Genomic DNA, 26,824 nt, shown 5'->3' with positions numbered 1-26,824 from the left:
CCTTTTTTATTTTTTATTTTTTTTTAGTCTGAAGATTTTTTTTATTTTATTGATATTTATTGAGTTCTACATTTTTCTCTGCTCCCCTCCCTGCCTCTACCCTTCCCTCTTCAACCCTTCCCCAAAGTCCCCATGCTCCCAGTTTACTCAGAAGATCTTGTCTCTTTCTACTTTCTACTTCCCATGTAGATTATATCTACGTAAGTCTCTCTTAGTGTCTGCGTTGTTGTCTAAGTTCTATTTTTTTTAAGGCAGGATCTCATTCTATATCTCTATCTGGCCTGGAACTCAGGAACTTGCTGTGTAAACCAGGTTGATTTTAAATTCACAAACCTGCCTTAGTCTCCAAATGTTGGGATAAAAGGTGTGCACCACCACTCCCAGCTTCTCTACCTAATTTTTGTTTAGTGTGAACTGTCTGCAATAAACACGGCTTTTTAAAAGTACCCTGCTGGGTGTGGTAACATACACTGGTGATGCCAGAATTTGAAATTACTGGCAGGAAGATCCGGAGTTCAAGGGCAGTCTGAGCTACGCACCAATTTCCACACCAGTCTAGACTACTTGAGATCCTGTCTCAAAAACAAGCAAAAAAGAGGCCGGGCGGTGGTGGCGCACACCTTTAATCCCAGCACTCGGGAGGCAGAGGCAGGCGGATCTCTGTGAGTTTGAGGCCAGCCAGCTCTACAAGAGCTAGCTCCAAAGCCACAGAGAAACCCTGTCTGGAAAAACCAAAAACAAGAAAGGAGAAAAAAGCCTCGCATGACGGTATGTATCTACAATCTCAGCACTCAAAAGGCAGAGGCAAGAGTCAGGAGTTCAAGGTAATCCTCAGGTATTTGCCAGTTCAAGGTTAGCCTGGGCTACAAGAGATCTTGTCCTTCCCCCAAAGTTCTTTCCCATATGTAATTCCCTAAGTAATACTGGGAAAGACAAGGTGCTAAATATAAGTTAACAGTAGTGAGTAAGTCGGCCTTGAATTCACAGAGATCTGCCTGCCTCTGCCTCTCAAATGGCTAGAATTAAAGACATCATACCTGGCTTCTTCTTCTCTTTTTCCTTTCTTGTTCCCTTATCTTAGTCTATTATAGGTTTTCTGCAGCTGTTTTTATAAAAAAATAAGGTTTGGTAAGGTTTGTTTGTTTTGTGTGTGTGTGTGTGTGTTTTTAAAGAAAAATTTCCTCCAGGCATGGTGACACACACACCTTTGATCCTAGTGGTCTGGGGGCAGAGGCAGGTGGGATCTTGTGAGCTCCAGGTCAGCCCGATCTACATAGAAAGTTCCAGGCCAATCATGGTGACACAGTGAGACCCTGTCTCAAAAGAATAAAAATTTCCCTAAGTGGAGCTGAAGTCTTTCAGAGTGGTATCAATTCTAGTACACAAAGAACTATATGCAATATATACATTTTATTGTTATATGTATATGTGTCTGTGTATATTTGTTCTATTGTTTGCCACGCTCTGTAATATGAGTCTATGAATGCATGCGCATGCCAGTGTATGTGTGTGTATTGTGCCCATGCTTTTCAGGTTCTACAAGGTACACTTCTCTGTCTTTCTCCTCGTTTCCATCTACAACCCTCCCGTTTCGTCAAGGTCCTGCAATATGGTTAATATAGGGATATATGAAAATGACTATATGAGGCTTTTATGTCATAACCCCAGATCAGCCACACACAGGTCGTCTCATTTCATACACCTATCTGTACAATGAAAATAAAAACTAATCTTGTTTATGTCGACAGAATTAGTTGAATATAAGATGCTTAGTGCAGAGTAGCATGTAAGTGTTGAGCAGCTTATTAGCGTACTGGGCAAAAGTTGCATGACAAGGTTGTTGTTGCCGTTATTCCCCTCCGTACCACGAGATGCGCTGTCGCTTCTAGGCTGCCTGGCCTGAGGTCCTGACGGCGGAAGTTCGTCTAGCTGCGGCCACCGCGCCCAGCATCATAGCCCACTTCGCCTCCCGAGCGCGTCCGCTCCGTGCGGTGTCATAAGTCGATCTTGTCCCAGCGACACGGAGCACCCGGCGTCCTTAATAAGCCACCTTCCTCGCCGGCAGTTTTAGTTTCCCTGACAACAGTGATAGAGGCTTCTTCCGGGAGCCGGCATCCCTCGGTGACCTCAGAGGTACACTTCCGGGACGCGGAAGTGACCCGTCTGCCCTCCCCTTCCGTCTCTCTCTTTCCGGTGGAGGAGTCTGGAGACGACATTCAGGTAGGAGGCCCGGCCGCCGAGAATCGTGCGACATCCACTAGTCAGGGACATCTGCGGGGTCGGGGCCGGGGTCTGTGCGCGGTATCCGAGGCAGGTGCGTGGTAGAGGCGGCCAGCCATGCGCTCGGCTTCCCGCCGGTCCCACAGGGGCCCAGGGCTGCGCCGTGTCCCGGAGGCGGCCTTCTGGCCTGAGACCGGGAGGTCGGGAGTGGGTGCGGGTCCTGCCGTGGGCCTCGCCGTCATCGGCACCCCTTTAAATTGTTACGGGCTGTCGCAGGCCTGCGCCTAACCTCGTTTTTCATGTGAAAAACGCGAGTAGGCTCCGTACTCTGTAAACCGAAGAGTAAAAGGGAGTGTCAGAGAACCGGGTCCCTGTGCGGAGTGCTTTCAATCCCTGGTGGTTCCCTCCCCCGAGTCGGACACATTGCCTGTCGGGGTGCTCCCTAGGAGAGTCGGACTGATGGCCATGTGTTTACATTTCTCGGCATAATCGTTGTCTCATCTCCACTGAGGACAAAGCTATATCGAGTAGACGTCATGCCCCAACGATGTGTACCCCACCGAATCGTGTTGGTTAGCCTAATGTGCGAGAAAGAGCAGGTGACTGTACATCCCCAACCCTGCCCTTGTGCTTTTGGCAAGTAGACCCCAAATAGCGTATAAGGAAGACGTTGGAGAGGTCCCAGCTCTGGTTGAAACCTACTTTTAAGGCCTGGAGTGTTTTTGTGGGGTAGGGGCATCCTATTTGCTTGGATACAGCCTGATTTTTGTGAATGCTGCTCAGCACTAGTTTCTTTCGAAGATGTTGGTAGTTTGTTCTGGAACTTACCCTCAGGTAGGTCAAAGGCCTGCCTGTGGCTTTTGGCAAAAAAAAAAAAGGCCGCCTTTTTTGTCTTTCCCCAGGTCTTACATTAAATAACATAGGCTAGGGCAGTGCATGAACCTTTCACGGGTCTTGCACAGGAGATACATTTACAGTTCCTAACAATAGCAAGATTAGAGTCACAAAGTAACAACAGAGTGACTAAAAGGTCACAGCTTTGGGCTGAGAACCACAGAGCTAGAGTTACTTGATCTCCTGAGCCTTGGATTTTACACATGGAGATCTTTCCCATTAGACTTCCTGGAAGGCATACCCTGACCATCCTGGAACTTGTTCTGTTGGCTAGGCTGGCCTGCATATTAGCAGCTGGAGAGATCCTCCTGCCTCTGACTCCCGAGTGCTGGGGTTAAAGTTATACACCAGCACACTTTGGTATTGCTGGCTCTTTTACTGTTTGCTACTAGTAAAAGTTGGAAGGTTGGTTCTAAAGGGTGAGAGGCTGTTGTGGGGGGCATCTGGTGGGATACTAAGTGTAGAAGGCTTTGAAGGCTGTGTTGGCAAGGATGAACTGAAAGGGATCTTCCTGCCATTCAGCAGTGATCTTGGCCTTGACTTTTTTGTCTTTTAGGCTTCTTTGGGCTCTAAACTGTGGTCTCTGGGGTCCAGGAGACTTAGATTAAATATTGTGTGTAGGCAGAGAATCCCCTCACCTGGTTGTGGTTATTCACTGCCTTATAGTTTACTTCATTTGTATCACACTGGACAAATAAACTTCTAGGCTCAAGGAAGGGGAGTTATGAGTGGAACTTGGGCCAGGACCTGAGCTCTGTGTTTATTTTGGATAGCTGTTTATGAAAAAGATGCATGTGGTAGTTGCTGAAACAGTGGGCTCATCCAAAAAATGCTTTGAGCTTTAGTTGAGAAATTGTCTCTTCTCTTGGCACCTCCCTTTTAGTTACGGCTCAGTAACTTCCCCAAGTACAAAGAGGTAGGATATTAGGGAGCCAGAGGAGGAAAACCTGGGTTTTCCTTTAGTACGTAATGTTCTGGACCCTTTCGTCTGTTAACATTGAGGTTCTCCTTCCACTTAGAGATGGCACCTCGCAAGGGGAAGGAAAAGAAGGAAGAACAAGTCATCAGCCTTGGGCCTCAAGTGGCTGAAGGAGAGAATGTATTTGGCGTCTGCCACATTTTTGCATCCTTCAATGACACCTTTGTCCATGTTACCGATCTTTCTGGCAAGTAAGTACTTCAGCAAAAAGACATAAAACTAAGCCTCAAAAGGACTGATGTGGGAGGAATTGTATTAATAAGGAGTTTGCCTATAAAGGGTCTTTGGACACCTGTAAATACAAACAGCTCTTGTCTTGTTCAGAACCGGGATATATGCTCAAAGTAACGAGCCTGTCATACCTGTTAACAGTGTGCCCATTGGGGTCAGTAAGTGTTCCATGTCTCCTTGTTGGAAAATGAAGGAACGGTTCTGCTTTTGTCTCTAGGGAAACCATCTGCCGGGTGACTGGTGGAATGAAGGTCAAGGCTGACAGAGATGAGTCCTCTCCCTATGCAGCCATGTTGGCTGCCCAGGATGTGGCCCAGAGGTGCAAGGAGCTGGGCATCACCGCCCTGCATATCAAACTCCGCGCCACAGGAGGAAACAGGTATGGTAAATCCACTGGTGGGGGGCTGGATTTGAGATGATCCCCGTTATGTCTGAAAGCTAACTGTTGTAGACATGTATGTTCCTAGTTAGGCATAGTGGCAAATACCTGTAAGCCCAGCACTCAGGAACCCACGTGAGAGGATCTAGAATTTGGGGTTAGCTTCGGTTATGCAGTGAGCCTCTGCCTTAAAAAAAGATAATTTGTTCCTTTATGTTTATCTTTACTGTAGAGTGCTTTTGTAGCATATGAGCCCAGCTTTTTGTTCCCCAGCACCGTGTAGCCTGGGTATGGTAGTACACACTTGTCTGACAGTGGAAGGGGGGTTAAGGGTTTCAGGTTGGTTATTGGTTGCATAATGAGTTTGAGGCCACCTTGAGCTAAACACTGCTGCTTAAATGATGTGCTGGGATGCATAGTCCAGATAGAGACAACTGCAAGAGGAGCTTCTTCGGGTGAGAAAGAAGTTGGGCATTAAAGGAATGAATGATAGGCGTGAAGTGTGAGTCAAGAAGCAAGGGATGGAGCCTCGCTTTTTTGTTTGTTTTTCGAGACTGGTTTTTCAAGACAGGGTTACTCTAAAGATTTGGAGCCTGACCTGGAACTAGCTCTTGTAGACCATGCTGGCCTCAAACTCATAAGATCCTCCTTCCTCTGCCTCCCGAGTGTTGGGATTAAAGGTGTGTGCCACCACCACCTAGCAGGGTCTTTATGTCTTAAGGAGCAGAGCAAAGATGGGCATGAAAACTAGACTAGGCGGCTACTGATTGGAAAGATGCTAGACAGGAAGCTGTTGGATTGGTCCCTGCAAAAGATGCAGGAGCCGGAAAGTAGGGATCAGCAGCGAGGGGAAGGACAGCAGGACAGGCGACTGTGTTGCATGAGAGCATTTTATCCCCCCCCCCCTTTTTTTTTTCCTTAAGGATTTGTAGGCATGGTGGTACATATCTTTAATCCTAGATCTCTGGCCTGCCACCCACACAGACAAAAAAGGGTGGAAAATGCCTGGTGGTGGTGGCACACACCTTTAATCCCAGCACTCAGGAGGCAGGGTGGGTCTCTGAGTTGGAGGCCAGCCTGGTCTACAGAACAAGTTTCAGGATAACTAGGACTGTTACACAGAAGCCCTGTCTTGAAAAACCAAAGAGGAAAAGTGGAAGAAATTACGCAAGTGTGTTTGTGTGTATGTGTGCCCTGTGGAGGCCAGAAGAGAGCTGTGAATCTCTTGGAACTGGCATTGCAGGTGCTTGTAAGCTACCTTGTAGGTAGCGGGGACAGAATCAAGAACCAGGCCCTCTGCCATCTCCAGCCCTCAGCAATTTTGAAAGGATTTTTTGGGGGAGTCGTGTAATAATAAAATAGTGACCACAAAGTCTGAAATTTTATGTGGCCCCCCTCACAGACTATGCATATCTTTAACTATAGGCTCTTCCCCACCCCCATTCAGAAATGAATTAAAACCATATGAGGTTTTTTTTGTTTTGTTTTGTTTTTTTTGGTTTTTCGAGACAGGGTTTCTCTGTGGCTTTGGAGCCTGTCCTGGAACTAGCTCTGTAAACCAGTCTGGTCTCGAACTCACAGAGATCCGCCTGCCTCTGCCTCCCGAGTGCTGGAATTAAAGGCGTGCGCCACCACCACCCGGCAAAACCATATGAGTTTTAAAAACATTCCCACTGATTTGGCCAACAATCCTTCATTTTCTAGAACCAAGACCCCTGGACCTGGAGCCCAGTCGGCCCTCAGAGCTCTTGCTCGCTCAGGCATGAAGATTGGGCGGATTGGTAAGTGCCCCGTTTAGCTAAGGTTTGGGTTTGTTCTGAAGCATTCATTGACCCCTTCCAAACCATGTGATGTGCATACATGGTTCGGGCTTGTCTGGTGGTGGTTACTTTTGTTAGAGGAACCTGTAGAGACATTGTAAGAGTTGATCTCCGTAAATGCCGCTCTGATATATCATGTTTTCCCCATCTGTGGTGGGCAAGCCTAAACCCTTCTGAATCTGATTTCAGCAGCCTTTGTCCTGATTACTAAATATTAGAGCATGCTCCTTGGGCCAGTCCAAATAAAAGAGCTGCAGACAGCCACAGTTGCTCAGTGTAGGTAGGGGCACTTTCTGTTAGTCAGTAGGCTCTGAGTTAGGAACCTGAAGATATCCTTCCCCTCCGATGTTTATGTGCCTTCTTATAGCCCATGTCCCCTTCTAATGTGAGTTGGGATGAGGAAATGGGCAGGTGTGGGGGGGGCTTGTTTGCTGATCACTGGGGATACATTTGGGCAAGAATGAATTATGCTAGTTAGTCTCATTGGCTGGGAAGGCCTGTGTCTTCAGGCAATGACATTTTTCTTCTTCCTTCTCACAGAGGATGTCACCCCCATTCCCTCTGACAGCACCCGAAGGAAGGGAGGTCGTCGTGGTCGCCGTCTGTGAACAGGACTTCTCAAATTATTTTCTGTTAATAAATTGCTTTGTATCAGCTGTTTTGGTCCTTTTGTTTTTTCTTAATTTGCTTTGAGGCAGCGTCTCCATAGCCCTGGCTTCCTGGTACTCACTGTGTAGATGGACCCAAACTCAAGAGATCCACCTGTCTCTGCCTCCCAAACGCTGGATTTAAAGGTGTAGACCACCAGTCCTGGTATTTGTTGTTACTCTCAATTTGAAACCTGCCTCAAAAACCAAGGCAGTGTGTTTCGGGAGATGTGAAGACACTGCAGAGCACAAGCAGGCCTTTTCGGCTTCTCATGTCTGTTGGGCAGGTCTGGGTTTGCAGACTGGTTTTCTGAGCACGGAACCCGAGAAGAGGTGCTGAGGCTGCAGCTTTGGCATTTGCCAGCCAGCACTGTTTGAAAGTGGGACCACTGATAGATAGCACAGGCATTGGGGCAACTGGCCTCAGCCGGCAGGGCAAAAAACTCAGACTGAAAGCATAGCCTACATAGGGAATTCTAGGCCGGGCAGGGCTTCATAGCAAGGCTGAAGCAGCCACAGAAGTGAAACTGTTTGGATCATCTAAACATGGACAGGTTTCACTGTAGCTCAGGCTGGCCTCAAACTTGTGTCAATTCTCTTGCCTTGGCTTCCTTTAGTTCTGGATTGCAAGTGTGAAATAACAGTTTGGTTCTTTGTGTTTGTTTAATTTTCAAGACAGGATTTCACTATCCTGGAGCTAGACCAGGCTGACCTCCAACTCACAATAATCTACCTGCCTCTGCCTCCTAGTGCTGGGATTAAAAACCCATTTTAATCTGACCACCTGGCTTCCATTTTGGGTCTTAAAGGGCCAGAGCAGCGGGCAACTGTTAATCCAAGTGTAGCTTGAGCAGAAGAGGAGCCTTCCAGGCCTGAGCCATATATAGACCAGTGTGGGTGTGTTTCTCCCCTACCCCCCTCACACCGGCTGTGCAAGATGGGTAACTCGCACTTCTGTTGCTTGCCTTGCTTTCCTTAGCACTTCTTGGAGGTTGTTCCACATTGGTACATAAAGTACCTAAGAATCAGTCACCCCACAAATATACACCAAATCCTATTTTCATCAGCAACAAAAAAGATAACGGGTTTTGCTTTCCGGAAGTTTGCATCTAGTTCCAAGGACGGTGTTCATATGGTACTGAGTGTTCTGGAAGGATTTTTTTTATTCCTTTGAGACAGGGTCTCTGCCTGGCTGGACTGGTATTCAGCAGAGATTCCCAACTGCCTCTGCCTTCTAAATTCTGGGATTATTAAAAGCATGTACCATGCCAGGAGATGGTGGCGCACGCCTTTAATCTCAGGAGTCAGAGGCAGGCGGATCTCTGTGAGTTCGAGACCAGCCTGGTCTACAGAGCTAGTTCCAGGACAGGCTCCAAAGCCACAGTGAAACCCTGTCTCGAAAAAGAAAAGGAAAAAATAAATAAATAAATAAATAAAGGCATGTACCACCATTCATGCCCAGATCCTGAATCTTAAAGATGATTAGTGTTAAGACTTTTAGGTGCTGCTGTTCCTGTAACAGCTGAGAAAGTCAGTATGGAGAGTGATTAGAAGAAGCTGCCTTTGGCAGCACACTCGTAATCCTAGCGAAGTTAGGGTTACTATGCAATTGGGGTTATCCTGGGTTACAATTTGAAACCTGCCTAAAAAAAGAAAAAAAAAACCCACAGGTATGGGAGCATGTTTTTAACCCCAATACTTGGAGACAGGCAGAGCTATAAATGTTCAGGCACACATAGACCTTATTTCAAATAAAAGCCCTTAGAACACTGGCAAAAATGTTTTGTTTGTTTACTTGTTCTTAGTTTTAAATTCATGTGTATATGTGTCTATGAACATCTGCTGTGTGTTGGGATGGGGGAGGTTGCTAGACTCATGGAGCTAGAGCTATAGGTGGTTATGAGCTAGCTGACCTGGATGCTGGGGACTGAATTCTGGTCTCTGGAAGACAATAAGCACTTAACTGCTGAGTTCTCTCAAGCCCATTGCCTGAGTTGTACTGTTTTGTTTTGATTTGAGGGGACAGGACTCCCTATGTAGCCCAAGCTAGCCTTGATTCTCCTGCTTGGCCCCCTGAGTGCTAGATGCATAAACTCCTACCTAAATGGAGGCTGAAGAGATGATCCAACAGTTAAGAGCACCAACTGCTCTTCCAGAGGTCCCAGATTCAAATCCAACATCCCTATGGTGGCTCACAACTGTAATTTCCAGTTCAAGGGGATCTAATGCCTCTTCTGGCCTCAAAGGGCACTGCACACATGGTGCACAAACAAATTCAGGCAAAACAACTGAGTTTTTACCTACACATAGCTTCTAAAAATAAAGATTGGGGTGCATGATGTGAGATTCCCAAAGAAACAATAAAGAATTATCTTTAAAAAATAGGTAAGGTCAAGAAAAACAATCAGGGGGCTGGAGAGATGGCTCAGTGGTTAAGAGCATTGCCTATTCTTCCAAAGGTCCTGAGTTCGATTCCCGGCAACCACGTGGTGGCTCACAGCCATCTGTAATGAGGTCTGGTTCAGACATTCAGACAGAATATTGTATACATAATAAATAAATATTTAAAAAAAAAAGAAAAACAATCACATGGGGTAGAGAAGTGGTTCAGGTTAAGAATGTGCTGTTCCTGCAGAGGACCAGCATGCATGGTGTCCATAGGGCGTTGGGGACTCAGCTGCCTTTCTGCCTCTAACTCCAGTGCTTTCCTGCACATGTGCAAGCAGACACACACAAAATAAAGGCTTTGAAGTGTGTGTGGGGGGTGTTGGGGTGTTGGGCACTTGCTCTTGCAAAGGGCCCAGGTTCCATTCCCAGCACCCACATGGCAGCTCCCCCTGTCTGTAGTTCCAGTTCCAGGGACTCTTGACACCGTCTTCTGGTCTCCATGGACGGTGTACTCATGTGGCACACATACCTAGATAAGCAGCGCATACATGGAAATAAAAATAAGTGAATTAAAAGCTTAAAAACGTTAAGTGTGTGTTGGCAAGATGTCTCAGCAAGTAAAGGCGCTTGCCTCCCAGCCTGAGGACTTGAATTCAGTCCCTGGGACTCACAAGGTGGAAAGGGTTATCCTCCGACCTCCAGAAAAGTACTATGTTACACATACACCCCTACAATACATAAATAATGAAATAGCACAGTTAAAAATAACTAACGTGTGGCTAAACCCAGGTCATAAATCCATGCTGAACTTAGTTTTCAAAAGTGGGTGGGTGGCCACAAATCTTCCTTAATTAAAGAATTATAAGTCATTTAAAATCAGCTTATTGGGTCGCCCTCCCTCCCTCTAATAGTAGGTTGTGCTGGGTGACTCATTTCCCAGTGAATAGAATATGGCAGAGGGAAAATAAAAGTAACCAAGAAAGAGCTGGGTGATGGTGGCGCACACCTTTAATCCCAGCATTTGGGAGGCAGAGACAGGCGGATCTCTGTGAGTTCGAGGCCAGCATGGTCTACAAGAGCTAGTTCCAGGACAGCTAGGGCTGTTACACAGAAGAAGCCTGTCTCAAACAAAATCAAAAAGAAAAAAAAAGTATCCAAGAAAGCCAATAGTACGTGTGAAATTCATGTCATACCTGTGTCATACATGGGCACCTCACCACAGAATTCCTCCAGAAGACTTGTAGCCTCAACCTAGACAAGAGAAACCTGTAGCTGAATTAGATCTACAAATACTCCTTACACTGTCATATTCATGCACGTCAAAGACAGACCGGAGGAGACTGAGGATATGCACCAGCGCCATTCCTTCTGACAAATATATCGCAGCAGAGGCAGATGGCAAGGGACGCTGGGGATGTAGTATGAGAACACGTACGTTATCCTTAACTTACTCCCTAACGAAACTACTGAAGGGATGCGAGTTCGTCCCGGGGGGCTGGTTTCTAGGTGTATGTGGCGCACAGTCAAGAGGTGGCCGTTCCACAGCTTCCGTCTGCAGTGTTGGGACTAAGTACTTCGGCTCAGCCTTTTCATGAAAACCGCTGCGGTGCTGTGCTTCAGAGGGGATCGCAGGATGAAGTGTTTAGCCAGGCAAGCTGCTGCTATTCTTAAGCCCGTTCAGTTCTTGTGCCAAGCATATAAAAGACAGCTGGCTGGAGTCCTGGTGGAAACATGCTGGCTGTTGCTGGAGCATTTTCCTTGTCTCCTGTGATGGAACATTGCAACTTGTCCTGTTCCCTGGTAACCGGGGATGCAGTCAGCTGGGTCACTCAGCGTCCTTTCAGGGTTGATTGGTTTTGGATTAGTATTGGTGGTTTTTGTTGCTGCTGTTGTTGGGGGTTTTTTTGTTTGTTTGTTTTTTGACAGCTAAGTTGTGGTCAGCTTGGACTCCAGCAGTCTATGGGTCTCTGAGGCAGAGATATAAGCTGTTACCTACCTGACCCCTCCAGAGCTTGGGAACCCAGCCTCAGCAGGTGACAGAGCCTGAAGCTGACAGCCCTATCATCCCTCCGGCGATGGCCGCCACCCAACATGGTGGCTACCTGCTCACTGGACTTCATAGGATGATTTTCCTCTTCATTAGTAGACGCATTCTCCCTATAGCCTGTGGAAACGAAATTGAGGGACCGGGATGCTCAGAAGAAGTTTTGATATCATAGGCCCAGCTCTTCACAATAAACTGTTTTGCCCCATTTAGTTACACCCTTTCTCCTTTTCTCCAGGGCAGAATCTAGTCTCCTCAGGGAATTTCCTCAGCCTTTGGGCTAGCATGGTCATACCTTGTGCCCTCTCCTTCTGCCCAAGCCAAGCCTAACACCTTTAGTTTCTAATTTTCCACGCCAGCCTTTCACCCATGCTCCGCACTATTCCCCTCTGGGCCTCAACTGCCATCTGTTAGAGTGTGGTTTTCCTCTCAAAGCTAGCTTCTAGAGAGTTGGTTCTCAATCTGTGGGTCACAGCCCCTTGGGGAGGTTCAAATGACCCTTTCGCTGTGGTCTCAGATCAGATATCCTGCATATCAGATGTTTGCATGATGATCCATAACAGTAGCAAAATAACAGTTAGGAAGGTAGCAACAAAAATAATTTTATGGTTGGGGTCAGCACAACATGAGGAACTGTATTAAAGGGCTGTGGTGTTAGGAAGGCTGAGAACCATTGTTCTAGGGGCTCCCCATGGTATTTCTCCCCTGAGTTCCCATTGCCATCTTTTTGTTCCTGAGTGGTACCGCTGGCCACCTATTTATTGCAATAGCCCACTTCTCCACCACTGTGTTGTCTCTGACAGGAAATAGGCCCTGCTGCACAGCTACCAACCATGCCTCCAGCGCAGCCACCACTGCTTCCGGCCCAGTCTGTAAAAGCAGGGGCTCAACAGAGATTGATAACCAGGGAAAGAAAAGATGAAGGGACTCCTGTGCTCATCCAAGATCCCGAGGAAAGTAAAAAACAAACCAAAACAACAACCAAATGAAAAACAGGCATCCCACAACTCCAGAGAAGTAAAGGAAGTCTTCAAGCCCTTTGAAGAAATCTAAGAAAAACAGTATCCAAATAAGTAGGTCTTAGTGGTCCACACTTTTAATTCCAGCATTCAGGAGGTAGAGGCAGATGAATCACTAAGTTTGAGGCCAGCCTGGTCTACGGAGTGAGTTCCTGAACAGCTAGGGCTACACGGTAAGACCCTGTCTTAAAAAACCAGGGAGAGGGAGAGACCCAGAGAGAGAGAGAGAGAGAGAGAGAGAGAGAGAGAGAGAGAGACCCAGACCAAATGGATTAAGGAAGAGAAAGTGCCAGTCAATAACTGTCTGACAGCAAATTGTGGAGCTAATGGTCAGGGGGGTAAGGCAGGCCATGTCTTCATGTCTTTCCCTAACTCCAAGGTGAGGGAGGTAAACCTGACATTTACATCAAGTCAGAAATAGATTTCTTAGCTAATGTGGCCCAGTTCCCAGCAGAAGAAAAAGCGAACTTTCACCGCTGAAGGCTTTCCGCAACTGGGGCCCTCAGTTTGCCACAGACAACATAAAACCAAATATAGGTTTCTACAAAAATCAGTGTACCTGGAAGTAAGTCACCAGAAGAGCTAGCACAAAGAGGAAACAGATATTGATACCCCTAAAGACTTCAGATATACTAGAATAGGAAACGACTATACACAAAGTGCTTAAGGAAATACACCATGAAGCGGAGCATGGCGGTGCATGCCTTTAAACCTAATACTTGTGAGGCAGAGGCATGTGGGTCTCTGGGAGTCCCAGGACAGCCAGAGCTACACAGTGAGACCCTGTCTCAAAGAAAAATAAAAGGAAAGAAAGAAGAAAAGAAAAAAAATCCATAATGGAATAATAATAATAATAAAAGGGACAGGCAAGAGGCATGAATAACATCGGGGTATATTTGAAAAACACCAAAGGAAATTCTCAGAAAAATATACGATTGAAATGAAATACTCAGTGGATGGGTTGAATGGTAGATTAGAGCTGGCTGAAAGAGGAATGGCTTAACGCAGAAGTTTGCAGCAGAATTAGAATAGGCTGCCTTTCTTCGTGGCTTGTTGGCTGCGTCTGGCTTCCAGGCAGCCTTCCTTCCCAAGGTGCCCGACGTGGAGGCTCCCTGTAATCCAGAAAGTACCATCAGAGCTGCCTGTCTTCCTACTTGAGGATGCATGTGGGACTTAAGTAAGTAATGCCTTGAAAAAGGAGGTGGCAGCCTTGCAGGATGTGGCCCTAAAGTGGTAGCAGTCTGCCAGTAGATAGGAGCTTATAGAAAAACAGACTTGAACACCAAATGCTCTTGGAATCAGATCTCTTCAGGAGATAATGGTGTTTCCATCATTGGAGTGATACAAGAAAAGACCAGGCCACCAAAGGCTAGTGACATCCGAAGCGGTGTGGCAGAGACAATCTCTTTAATCTTCTATTGTAAATAGGACTATCTCTTTCTTTTTCCTTTCCTCCTCCCTCCCTCCTTCCTTCCCTCTCTCCACTTCTCCCTTCCTTCTTTCCCCCTTTAGTTTTTTGAGACAGGGTCTCATTATGTAGTCCTGTCTGGCCTAGAACTCACTATGTAGACCAGACTGGCTTCAACTCAGAGAGATCCATCTACCTCTTTCTCTGTCTCTTGCATTAAGAGAACAAGCACCATGCCTTGTTGTAATGAGGCCCCTTGTTTACGTTTCCCAGCTGCTTGACAGCTTAGACCCAAAATAGTCACACAGAAACTATGTTATTTAAAACAGAGCTTGGACCGTTAGCTCTAGCTTCTTATTTGCTAACTCTTACATCTTAATTTAATCCATTTCTAGTAATATGCATATCGCCATGTAGCTGTGGTTTACCAGCTACAGTTCCGTCTGGCTCCAGCGGGGCTACATGGCTACTCTCTGACTCTGTCTTCCTTTCTCCCAGCATTCAGTTCATTTTTCCCCACCTAGCTCTGTTCCCCTATAGCTTTGCTATAGGCCCAAAACAGTTTCTTTATTAACCAATGATATTCACAGCATACAGAGGGGAATCCCACATCAAGGCCTGGCAGAAATCTCGATTTTAAACCAATCTATGACTAATCCAAAGAGACTGCAGGTTGGGGTGGACCTCAGTGGCAATGACACTGGGTTTGATCCCCAGCTTCCCTCCTCCGAAAGCCAGAGTCTAAAAACCACAGTTCTCAATCTCTCCAAGCAGCTAGGTATAGCTCGTATGATTTAAGCCATTGTTAGACTAGGGAGATGGAAAATGTGCTTAGTGCACAAGTTTGGAGAATGAAGTTCAATCCCCAGAACCCATGTAAAAAGCTGGGCATGGCAATGAATACCTGTGATTCTAGCATGAGCTGGGCAGAGAGAGAAGCACTGAGATTCCTCTGGGTTGATGATCCAGAGACCTCACTTTGAGATCCACTGGCCGTGGTGACTCTGGGACTCCTGTGTTTAGGTCACTGCTATATCCTAGCATGAAGACTATCAAATACCTGGTATGCTATAAATGATCATCTGCTCAGTGTCTCAAACACCTTGGGAAAAGTAGTGTTACTCCCCATGTGTTACATGAAGGTAAATAGTTTCAGAGAGATTAAGCACCTTCTCCGTGTACACAGCTATTGAAAGTAATATGATCAATAAATATGGGCTGAACCGGGGCTAGAGAGATGGCTTAGCGGTTAAGAGTATTGGCTGTTCTTTTCAGAGGTCACGAGTTCAATTCCCAGCAACCACCTGGTGCTCATAACCATCTGTAAAGGGGTCTGATGCCCTCTTCTGTAATGCAGGTGTATATGCAGACAGAAACTCATACATAACAACAAACAAACAAATAAATTAACAAATATTGCCGGGCAGTGGTGGTGCATGCCTTTAATCCCAGCACTCGGGAGGCAAAGGCAGGGGGATCTCTGTGAGTTTGAGGCCAGCCTGGTCTACAAGAGCAAGTTCCAGGACAGGCACCAAAGCTACAGAGAAACCTTTTCTTGAAAAAAAAAACCCAAATTAACAAATATTTAAAAAAGGAAGGAAGGAAGGAAGGAAGGAAGGAAGGAAGGAAGGAAGGAAGGAAGGAAGGAAGGAAGGGAAAAAGGAAGGAAGGAAGAAGGGGCAGAACCAGAGCTCAAACTTCTATGTTCATAGACATATACCCTTCATCACATCACACCAGATCATCTCTAGCAGGCTGGAGTTCAGTGAAGGCAGCCTGCCATGGAATTCATGGGAGAGGAAGACTTTGGGTGACCCGGCATCTGCAGGTCGATGGTAATGTACCGGTTTGAAGGCACCTCAGTTGCTATGAGCCGTCTTCTATGCACGACCACCAGGTGGCAGCATTGTCATGACAGGAAGCAACCTGCCGTGCCGGCTCCGGAGTTGATTCTGTGGCTCATGGCCATTTCTCTGGACAGGAATTTTTCCTCTTTTCAGAGAGGAGGTTGGAGCTGTGTAATATCCAAGGAGCTTCAGTTCAGCTCTAAAAGCAGTAAGAAAGGTTTGGAGAGAGATGCTTCCGTGGTTTGACGCACTTGCTGCTCTTACACAGGACCGCAGTTCCTCTCCTAACACCCACGTGGCAATTCACAGCTATCCACACTCTAGTTTCAGGGAATCCAACGTCCTCTTCTGACTTCCACAGTCACCAGGGAGCATGTGGCGCAGCTATAGACAAGCAGGCAAAACACTCATACACATAATATAAAAATAAAATATTGCCTGGCACATGTCTTTAATGCCAGCACTCGGGAAGCAGATGCAAGCAGACCTCTGTGAATTTGAGGCCAGCCTGGTCTACAGAGGGAGTTCTGGGGCTGGCTCCAAAGCTACAGAGAAACTCTGCCTCGAAAAACAAAACAAAACAAAAACAAAAAAAGAGAAGGAAAAAAGAAAAACAAAAAATAATATTGCATCTATTGTAAATAGATGCAATACATCTTTTATTTATTTTAAGGAGGTGCTGGAGAGATGATGCAGTGATCAAGAGCACTTGTTTTTGCAGTGCTTAGTTTGGTTTGGCTCCCAGCACCCACATGGTGTCTCACAGTCATTTGGGATCCAATCCCATCTCCTGACCTCTGGGGGCACCACGCACAGGTATGTACAGACTTACACACAGACAAGACATTTATACACATAAAATAAAATAAATAAGTCTTAAAAAAATTAAGAGAAAGCTGCAAGGAACAGATGAAGCCAGTGGAATTCAAATCTTACTTCTCTTGGGCTGAAAAACAACAAACCCCAGTAGAATTAGCGTAGTGCAGGGGTAATAAGATGGCTTAGTGGATAAAAACTCTCGTGTCACACCTGACAACCTGAGTTTGCTTACAGAATTCACAGGAAAAAACTGACTCCCCAGCACTTACCGTCTGACCCCTTTCTACAATGCACACAGCACATGTGTACCCCTTTCTACAATGCACACAGCAATGTGTACCCCTTTCTACAATGCACACAGCAATGTGTACCCCTTTCTACAATGTGCACAGCAATGTGTACCCCTTTCTACACCTGCACACAGCACATGTGTACCCCTTTCTACAATGCACACAGCACATGTGTACCCCTTTCTACACAAGCACACAGCACATGTGTACCCCTTTCTACAATGCACACAGCACGTGCGTACCCCTTTCTACACATGCACACAGCACATGTGTACCCCTTTCTACACAAGCACACAGCACATGTGTACCCCTTTCTACACATGCACACACAGTACATATGTACCTTGCACTCGTACACATGTAATAAAATAAAATTAAAAAAAACACTCAAAACTGCAAATACAAAAGCAAAAAAACGTGTGCCTGTAATCCCAATTCAGTAAGCAGAGGCAGGAGGACAGAAGTCGAGGCTAATCCCAGCTACACAGAATACCCAAGGATAGTCCCTGTCTTATAAAGGCCTAAGTAAGGGCTTCAAGGACAGCTTAGTGGGCGAGGGTATGTCCCACGATGTCCACAACCCACAGCCTGAGTTCAATCCCAGGGAAGCACATGCTGGAAAGAAACAAACAATTCCCGCAAGCTGTCCTCTGACTTCCATAAGTGCACCGTAGCATCCATACATACACACACACACAATAAATAAATAAACAAATGTCATGAAATAATTTTAAATCCTAAACAAAGTACAAAAGTGCCATTAATTTTAAAGATATATTGTCACTATATAATCAATATAATTTATTTTATTTATTTATTTATTTATTTTCGAGACAGGGTTTCTCTGTGGTTTTGGAGCCTGTCCTGGAACTAGCTCTTGTAGACCAGACTGGTCTCGAACTCACAGAGATCCGCCTGCCTCTGCCTCCCGAGTCCTGGGATTAAAGGCATGTGCCACCACCGCCCGGCTTATAATTTATTATTGTGAATTTAAATTGTGTGTTTTTGAGATGCAGGCTCTCTATTAAGTCCTTGCTGCCCTGGAATTCTCTATGTAGAACTGGCTGGCCTCAAACTCACAGCTATCTTCCTGGCTCTGTCTTCCAAGTGCTGGGATTCAGTGCGTGTGCTACCATGTGAGGCTGAGTTTTGGATTTTTTTCTTCATCTTCTTTATTGTCATTCTAGCCCTGACAGTAAGTGCTCAAGATATGCAGTCGGGGGGAGGGGGGGGCTGCTGGCAGGGATTCGAAGCAGGGACTGCAGGAGCTGGGGACAGGCAGGCTTGTGGGGGCAGGAAGGAGGCCTTGGTGCTGCCCTTCTCCTCCTCACATATCTGCAGAGAACCAGAGACTCAGTAAGGAAGAAATCATGATTTTAGGGAAATCGTGTTTGGGCAATAACAGCTTGAGGGTTGGAGGGGAGGGAGAAGAGCTCTCGGTGTGTAAAGTGTTTGCCTTGCAAGCCTGAAGCCGATTTTCATCAGAACAGAGATAAGCTATGCCTTTCACCTGGGCAGCCTCTGTCTTTACTGTGTTCCTCAGAAGCTGGGTGTCCTCTGCTGTGGGGAGTCTGTCTCCGTGGAGTGTGCAGTGGTACAGGAGCTGGGAACATAGAGACTGAGAAGGGAAGATGACCTGCTGATGAGAGTCGTTTCAAGGACGCCTGGAACTGCTTACTTCATTCTCTTCCCCAAGTCTCTCCCCGACTCTAAATGGGCCTCAGAGAGGGCTGGCTGGAGAGATGGCTCAGTGGCTAGTTGCTGACTGATCTCCCAGAGGACCCAGGATCAGTTCCCAGAAACCACACGGCGGCTCACAACCATCTGTGACTCCAATCCCAGGGAATCCGAAGCCCTCTGCTGTCCTCCCTGGACGCTAGGCGCACAGGCATAAATGCAAGCAAAGCATCCATACACACAAAACAAATCAACTGATCAAAAAATGTCTAAGAAAGACTGCACAGGAGAATAAGGGGCCTACGCAAGGCAGTGTGCGTGGTGGGTGGCACAGTGAGCTCTACAGAGAGACCTGGATTCCAGCGCTGCTTCTTGTGCTTAGTACCGCTGAGAGCCACAGGGCTGTGTTGACAGGAAACCGGGAGTAATTCACACCCCACCAAAGAGGTGGCATGAGCTCCCCAGGAGGGAATGACAGCTACAGCTGGCCTGTATGAATCCACAGTCGGCTCATCCCTCCAACTCTCTGGGCAGCGTGTGGAATGAGGCACGGAGATGTTCTGACTCCTGGAGCCGGAATGAGGAGGGGGGCGGCAGACATCTTGATTGGCTGCTGGGAAAGTCACTCTGGGGCCCAACTAGAGCTGTTCCTGTGTCCTCCCAGCTGGGTCTGTGCTTCATCTGTGAGACCCCCCTTTCAGCCCCCATTTCAAGCATGTGACACATCTGAGTTCCTTATTACGCCGCCCGCTCCTCTCATCCCTCACCCCTGTCGATGTCACTCATTTTCTGTGCTTGCTGGCTTGTTCTCTGGGTTGTTTGACATGGGTGACCATTTGTTCTCTCTTCGGGCCTCTATGAGGATTCCTGAGTGTGCCCTGTCCCATCCCTCCTCCCGCTGCTCAGGGTTACTCTTCCATCCAGACTCAAAACAGGGGCTCCTTTCTCATGGTTTCAAAGGCTATCTGCCCAGTGACAGCTCCCAGATGACCAGCTTGCTCTTTTCAAGTTTCACGGTGGTAACTTTCCTACGTTGTCTACTCCATGTTCCAAGCATGTGCACTGCTGTCACAGCGGAACCTAGCTGGAAGAAAACTCTGGGTCCCACCTATTCCCATTATGCCAGTCCTCCCCACCTCAGGAAATGCTATTACTGTGGACCCCCATCCTTGCCTCCCTCACCCTTCCTCTCTTCCATGACACCCCTCCCGCAGATCTCTCCCTCTCCACTTGAACCCAGCACTGTCTCCAAACCCTGACTCCCTCTCTAGCCCTCCTGGGACCTATCGGTCCCGATACATCTACTCCCAACATGAAGCAGATCCAGCTTCCCTGCCCAGTACCTCCTCTAGCTAGTATTTTGGAAATCATCTGGCCGGGACTCAAGGCTCAGGATTCGGATCTGTAAAGTTCAAAACCTCCCTCTTCCACTCCCCCCACCCCGGGTGGGGGGGCTCGCTGCCCTCAGACACACGGCACTTCTTTCTGTTCCTCAAATGTGGCAAGGACATTCTGCTTTTATAAACAACATCACCCTTCTCCATCACTCAAGCAAGAAAACTCAGTGGAGTGTAGATCCCACTTTCTGCCTGTGACCAGGTACAAACAATGGCACCCACTTGACCTGGTACTCTCCCTCCCTTCCTTATTCCGTTTGAGCCTCTCACCACCAAGGCCCTCCCAGTAGCTTCCTAGCTTCGATGAGCCACAGACTTCTGATCTCCACTTCCAGCCCCTGGAACCTGGGCCACAGTCAGTACCTGATTCTTGCATAGACTCAACTGTTACCCCCCAAGGACTCCTGTGACTCCAAGGGCCTCGGGGGCCTCCTGGTCCCTTTCCGTGCTGGAATAGAATTGCTGCTTCACTAGGATTGTTGGATGAATGGATATGGATACCAGAGGAGAGATTCAGGAATTGTCCAGAGAGTCATGCCTTCTTCCTACCTGCCAGATGATACCTCCCGCTGAGAAAAGTGGGGAGCCCCAGGTTGTAAACTGCCTGTGGAGTATGTAGCTCTGGGAGAATCCTGACTGGGGGTCTGGACTCAGGAACCCATTCAGCTGTGAGGGAATGACCAGCTTCTCTCTCCCAGAAACAGAGTGGCTACCGAGAGACCTTTTACTACAGGGCCTCCCTAGTCAGTCTCCCCTTTGACCATAACTGACCCATGAGCCCCTGCGGCTATCTCAGACTCTCAATGGGGCAGCCTCCTACAGTACAAGTTTGATGAAGGTCCTCCTCTGCTCAAGACCTCTCTCGCTACCTGTAGAGGAAAACAAAAGACATGTGGGTGCCTGGGTAGCCATGCTGGCCACAAGGCTCTCCTCCAGCCACATCAGACCCTGTATCACCATGTAGCTTTTGTTCTGACTGCAGCATCTACCTAGAGCTCGCTTTCTGCAGACAAGTATGTTAGCTGTCTTACCTTCTTCAGTCCTGACCTTGAGTCTGACCTTGTCAGCCAGGCCCATTCACTTCCCGTGAACATAGCAACCTGGCCCAATCCTGCTTCTCCAGCATCCTTCCTTTTTGCTTTGGCATGTACCTCTCTCTAGCACCTAATATAATTTGCTTGTTTTCCTGCCTCTAAAATATACTTCTGCATGGATGGGGACATTATGTCCCTATGCATCCCAAGCACCTGGATCAGTGCCAGGCCCAAAGTAGATACATTGGTAGGTGAGCAAAGGAAGAGAAGTTCCATTGCCGGGACTGACATATCAGAGCCCAGGCCTGTTCCCTCCCGCAAAAGACCACCTTTCCAGCTGGGCAGTGGTGGCGCACACCTTTAATCCTAGCAGGTGAGAGGTAGGCAGATTTCTGTAAGTTCGAGGCCAGCCTGGTCTACAGAGTTAGTTCCAGACAGTTAGGGCTGTTACACAGAGAAACCCTGTCTCAAGAAACCAAAAAAGAAAAAAACAAAAAACAAAAAAATCACCTTTCCGGGGCTGGAGATGTTGCTTCATTAAGAGAACGTGCTGCTCCTTCAGAGGATCTGGGTTTGGTGTCAGCACACATGAAGGGCTCACAAGCACCTGTCACTCCAGCTTCAGGGATCGACACTGTCTTCTGGCCTCCTTGGCCTACATACGTGTGGTACACACAAACAAAAGTAAAAGCAGATCTTTTTCTTTTAAATTTCACCTTTTCAGATCCCTTATCAGGGCCAGACATGTACTGGGCTTTGCTGGGGTCTATATACAATCACCAGCTTGGGAGGTGGTGCATAAGATCTGGGGATAGGGGTGGGGTGCATCATCAGAGACTGAGGGCAAGGCGGCGAGGCCCTGGGACTCTCCACCTGCTTACCCTAGCCAAGGTAAACTGGAAGAAGTCACACTTTGGGGATTCTAAGTGCCAAGACTAGGGAAAAGCAGGCATCTTAGTAAGTCACTCAAACTATCTCATGGGTGACAGACAGCACAGGACCAGACAGACTCCAGGAAGGTCCAGAGAAGAAGAGGGCGATCCTCCCTTTCTCTGTTGAACAGTGTCAAATATTATGGCAGGTCCCACAGTCAGACTGAACACATTTGCTGGGAAAAAAAAAAACTGTATCACTCACTGAGCAGACCATGACTTAGGGCGTGTGTGCATTTAACCTGTGCAGCAACTCACTGAGATAGGCCTTACCATGCCCATCTTATAGGTGGGGACACCAAGGCATGGAAGGGTTGGCTCATCTGTTCCAGATCCCACATCTATAAGTGGTGGGACAGAGGCTGTTTCGCCGAAAGAAAAACTGACAGTCACTGGGAATTTCTCGAGGGATTAAAACACACATGTCATGCCGTGGAAGAGTCCTCATCTCACATATCAACATAACAAGGATGTGGGCATGGTAACACACCTTAAATTTCAGCACTGAGGAGAGAGAGGCCAGGCAGATTTCCACGAGTCTAAGGCCAATCTGGTCAACAGAGAGCTCCAGGCCAGCCAGGGCTATGTAGGAAGACCTTGCTAATCAAATCAAATCAAATCAAATCAAATAATTGCTATTTAGCTGAGGATGGTTTTGAACTTCTGATCCTCTTGCCTCTCCCCACTGAATGCTGGGATTCCAGGCATATGCCAGCATGTTGGTTTTATGGGGTGCTGGGGTCAAATATTTCAGAGCTTCATGTATGCTGGGCAAGGGCTTTGCTAGCTGAGCTCCATCCCCAGGCCCTCACATTCTACCTTTCCCTCTGCTTCCTTGTCTTCAGAAAGAGCTTTCTGCCGGGCGGTGGTGGCGCACGCCTTTAATCCCAGCACTCGGGAGGCAGAGGCAGGCGGATCTCTGTGAGTTCGAGACCAGCCTGGTCTACAAGAGCTAGTTCCAGGACAGGCTCCAAAACCACAGAGAAACCCTGTCTCGAAGAGAAAAAACAAAAAACAAAAACCAGAAAGAGCTTTCCCTGGACAACTGAAATGGAGTCATAACTGTCTATGGAGGCAGGCAAATTATTCTGCTGCAGTATGTCTTTGTTCTGAACGTGTCTGGCAGATGTCCCTTCGGGCTGGTCCCGGGTCCTTTTGATAAGTCCCAGGAGCTAAGTATTTGGGGGTTTGTGAGGAAAATAGATGCTACGGTTACCCACGTTTTCTCTTTTCCAGCCAATTCTTACTGACTCAGGCAATCTGCCGGAACCCCTGTGTTCTTCCCACCAACACACTGTGGGGACCAGTTCCTGCTCTATGGGTCTTGCTGTGTGGAAGGACTCAGTTCCTCTTCCCTTTTTGAGTCAGACTCTTCCCTACAACACCGGAGAACTGGATTCTACCCTCCCCACCCCACCCCCATGAGGGCACAACATCCAAGTCTTCCTGCTTCTGGGAACTGCTTCCCTCCCGGGCAGGCAGGACCCCTTGAAGCAGGGAACTCTCACTGGGCAGTGGGTCTGCAGGACACCTAGTGGGGCTGTGACCTCTGGTTCTTCTAGGTGTCTTACAGGGGACTGTTGTCCAGGCCACCCTGGGTGTTGGGACTGGACTCAAGGAAAGCATGACCTTGGGGAGAAGAGTCTGGGTTTCATTTCATCACAATCAGCTCAGCATCTATGGACTTTGAAATATTTTTTATTTTAAAATTTAGTTTTACTTTGTATCAAAGTTACCAACCAATTCAGCTCCTTTAAAGAATCAAACATTTCAGCTGGGCGGGTGGTGCACGCCTTTAATCCCAGCACTCAGGAGGCAGAGACAGATGGATCTCAGTGGGTTCGAGGCCAGCCTGGTCTACTGAGTGAGTTCCAAGACAGTCAGGGTTGTTACACAGAGAAAACCTGTCTTGAAAGACAAACAAACAAACAAATAAGAACAAAAACAAAACAAAGCAAAAGAACAGGTACTTCCATAAGCCTAAAGTTTCCTGTGAAAATAGCGGGCCCTCGCTGGCTTTCCACACAGCCTTCACACGCTCAGCATCTCCCTTTGGTTATTTATCCCGTGGCTCTGAAAACATTCTGGTACTGTTTCGTCTTGAATTTTTCACTTTAGGCATTTTCTGGATAGCCTTTTGTTTGTTTGTTTTGTTTTTAGAGACAGGGTTTCTCTGTGTAATCCTGGCTGTCCTAGAACTCAATCTGTAGATCACGCTGGCCTCCAACTCATAGAGATCCCCCTGCCGGTGCTCTTAACTTCTAGCCCTCTCCCCGGCCCTATTAACATTTTCTTCAGTTACTTTTTTTTTTTTTTTGATTTTTCGAGACAGGGTTTCTCCGTAGCTTTTGGTCCCTGTCCTGGAACTAGCTCTTGTAGACCAGGCTGGCCTCGAACTCACAGAGATCCGCCGCCTATGCCTCCCGAGTGCTGGGATTAAAGGCGTGTGCCACCACCGCCCTGCTCTTCAGTTACTTTTATCAGGTATTTTCATGGCTATAATGAGAAACTAATATCATCTCTGTGATGATTTGCCTCAGTGAAGACTTTAGGATGGAAATGAGTTTTCTTATAGGATTTTGAAGGCATTACTCCATCATCTGTGGTTTCCAGGGGCACAATTAAGTCGCGTAAAAGTGTTTTGAGGCTGGGCAGTGGTGGCTCACACCTTTAATCCCAGCTTTTGGGAGGCAGAAGCAGGAGGATCTCTGAGTTCCAGTTCAATCTGGTCTACAGAGCTAGTTCCAGGACAGTCAGAGCTATTACAGAGAAACCTGTCTCAGAACAAAAAAAGAGGGAGGTGGGGAGCATTTTGATATCAGAATCTTTGAGTATGTCTTATTTTCTCTTTCTGAAAATTTGCAAAATATCCTTAGTGTTTACTTTTTTGAACTTCATGGTGTATGCCTTGATGTGAAATTACTTTTTTGTTTGTTTGTTTTTCGAGACAGGGTTTCTCTGTAGCTTTGGAGCCTGTCCTGGAACTAGCTCTTGTAGACCAGGCTGGCCTTGAACTCACAGAGATCTGCCTGCCTCTGCCTCCCAAGTGCTGGGATTAAAGTGTGTACCACCACTGCCAAGCTTCTATTTTTAATTTTTAGGAGTTTTTTTTTTTTTTTTAGAGTGCTGGGATTAAAGGCATGCATCACCACTGCCCATAATAAAATTACTTTTTATCTTGTCCTTGGTACCTACTGGGTCCTTTCAGTTTGGAAATTCATGTCCTTGACTTTTGGGAATTGTAGTAAATTACTTCACTGGTAAATTTATTCCCCCTCTGTTTTTTTTTTCTGTTCTCTGTTTCTAGAACTCTGGCATTTGGTTATTTGCCTTCCTAGATGAGTCATTAATTTTGTTTTTCAAGGCAGGGTTTCTCTGTGTGTTCCTGTCCCTGGCTGTCCTGGAACTCACTCTGTAGACCAGGCTGGTCTCAAACTCACAGAGATCCACCTGACTCTGCCTTCCAAGTGCTGGGATTAAAGTGTGTGCCACCACTGCCAAGCTTCTATTTTTAATTTTTTAGAGTTCTTTTTAATCTCTCCAGGAGCACTCACACTTCTTAGGAGTCTCTTTTTGATTCTAGATGCAGCTCCATCCTTCAGCACATTGGAAGGCTGAGGAGTTTCTTTCTTCCTTGTGTTTTCCCCACCTGTGACTGTTATGCTTGCTTCTTCTACGCTGATGCATTTCCTTCGATGTCTCACGGCCCTCGGTTTTCTGAAGCGGAGGCTGTGGCCCACGAGTGGGGCTTGGCTTATTCAGAGAATGGCCTGCATTGAGTTATCTGACTGGGCTGCCCTATTGGGGACCATTTCCAGACTCTTCAAATGTTCTCCCCTGTGATGGTCGTGGCCCCCAAAGAAGCTTCCTTCAGTCTATGACCTGGAGGAAGAAAACCTAAATCCCGGCATTCTCTCCACAGGAGAAGACAGATTCTTGGCATCAGAGTGTGCATGTGCCTTGCTGTGTCAGGGGAGGAGACTTTCAGTCTGCTTTATGGGAGGAATGAATTAGTCTCTTTTGGGTCACTGTGACCCAGAAACTATCTGTGGAAGGAAAGATTCATTTTGGTCGATGGTCAAAAAGTTGTAGTTCCATCATAACAAGGAAGGTCGAACCCAGTGGCTCAGGCATGACAGTCGGGGTGGGGGACAGTGGCTATTCACATTAGATTAGGAAGCGGAGAGAGAAGGCCCAATTAGGAGCATGTAGAACCTACAAAAGCCACCCTGTAGTGTTCTATTTCTAACAGCTAGGTCCCAATTTCTAAAAGTTCCACAGCCTTCAGAATAGAGTCACAAACCAGGGACTAAGCCCTCAAACAAGAGCTCATGGGGAACAATTTAGATTCAAACTAAACTGTGTCTTAATTACTGTTTCATTGCTGTGAAAAACACCTCAAAAGAGGCGACTCTTAAAAAAGAAAGCATTTAATTGGAGGCTAGGTTACAGTTTCAGAGGCTTAGTCTGCAATCATCATGGTGGAAAGCAGACAGGCACGGTGCTGGAGCAGTAGCTGAGGGCTTTGTATCCTCATCTGAAGACAGCAGACAGAGAGAGACTGGACCTGCTGTGGGCTTTTGAGACCTCGAAGCTCACCCTGAGTGAACACCTACTCCAACAAGGTCACACCTCCTAATCCTTCTCAAAGAGTTCCACTCTCTGGCGACTAAGCATTCAAATCTATGAGCCCATGGGGGCCTTTCTCTCCCATCACTCATTCAAACCATCACAGAAAAAAAGGGGGGGCACCCAGGGAAACACTCTATTTTCCAGTTTATTCTAGGAGAGCCAGATGA

At 47.1% G+C, this 26,824-nt stretch overlaps 1 protein-coding gene across 2 annotated transcripts; it reads left to right on the top strand.

Moving 5' to 3' along the window:
• Positions 1 to 2,074: 2,074 nt before the first annotated feature.
• On the top strand, positions 2,075 to 7,179 carry Rps14 (ribosomal protein S14). Of its 2 annotated transcripts, none has more exons than XM_075968569.1 (5): positions 2,075 to 2,220; positions 4,134 to 4,284; positions 4,542 to 4,703; positions 6,408 to 6,484; positions 7,064 to 7,179. In XM_075968569.1, exons 2-5 carry the CDS (start codon positions 4,136 to 4,138, stop codon positions 7,129 to 7,131), a joined length of 456 nt encoding a protein of 151 aa, XP_075824684.1. In that variant the 5' UTR covers positions 2,075 to 2,220; positions 4,134 to 4,135; the 3' UTR covers positions 7,132 to 7,179. The 2 variants fall into 2 exon arrangements, with proteins under 2 accessions (XP_075824684.1, XP_075824685.1); XM_075968570.1 differs by having other exon boundaries at positions 2,190 to 2,314.
• Positions 7,180 to 26,824: the final 19,645 nt, after the last annotated feature.

This window comes from Microtus pennsylvanicus, chromosome 4, assembly GCF_037038515.1.
Source record: "Microtus pennsylvanicus isolate mMicPen1 chromosome 4, mMicPen1.hap1, whole genome shotgun sequence".
NCBI classification, from domain to species: Eukaryota; Metazoa; Chordata; class Mammalia; order Rodentia; family Cricetidae; genus Microtus; species Microtus pennsylvanicus.
Note: the sequence above shows the minus strand (reverse complement) of the source record. Positions and strands in the feature narration are given on the sequence as shown.

What these genes read in the sequence shown, in the direction of transcription:
- Rps14 (XM_075968569.1), top strand. Translation starts at nt 4,136, where the DNA reads ATGGCACCTCGCAAGGGGAAGGAAAAGAAGGAAGAACAAGTCATCAGC. An exon ending in GTTACCGATCTTTCTGGCAA is followed by an intron (nt 4,285 to 4,541) that starts GTAAGTACTTCA and finishes TTTTGTCTCTAG; the next exon opens with GGAAACCATCTGCCGGGTGA. An exon ending in CATGAAGATTGGGCGGATTG is followed by an intron (nt 6,485 to 7,063) that starts GTAAGTGCCCCG and finishes TCCTTCTCACAG; the next exon opens with AGGATGTCACCCCCATTCCC.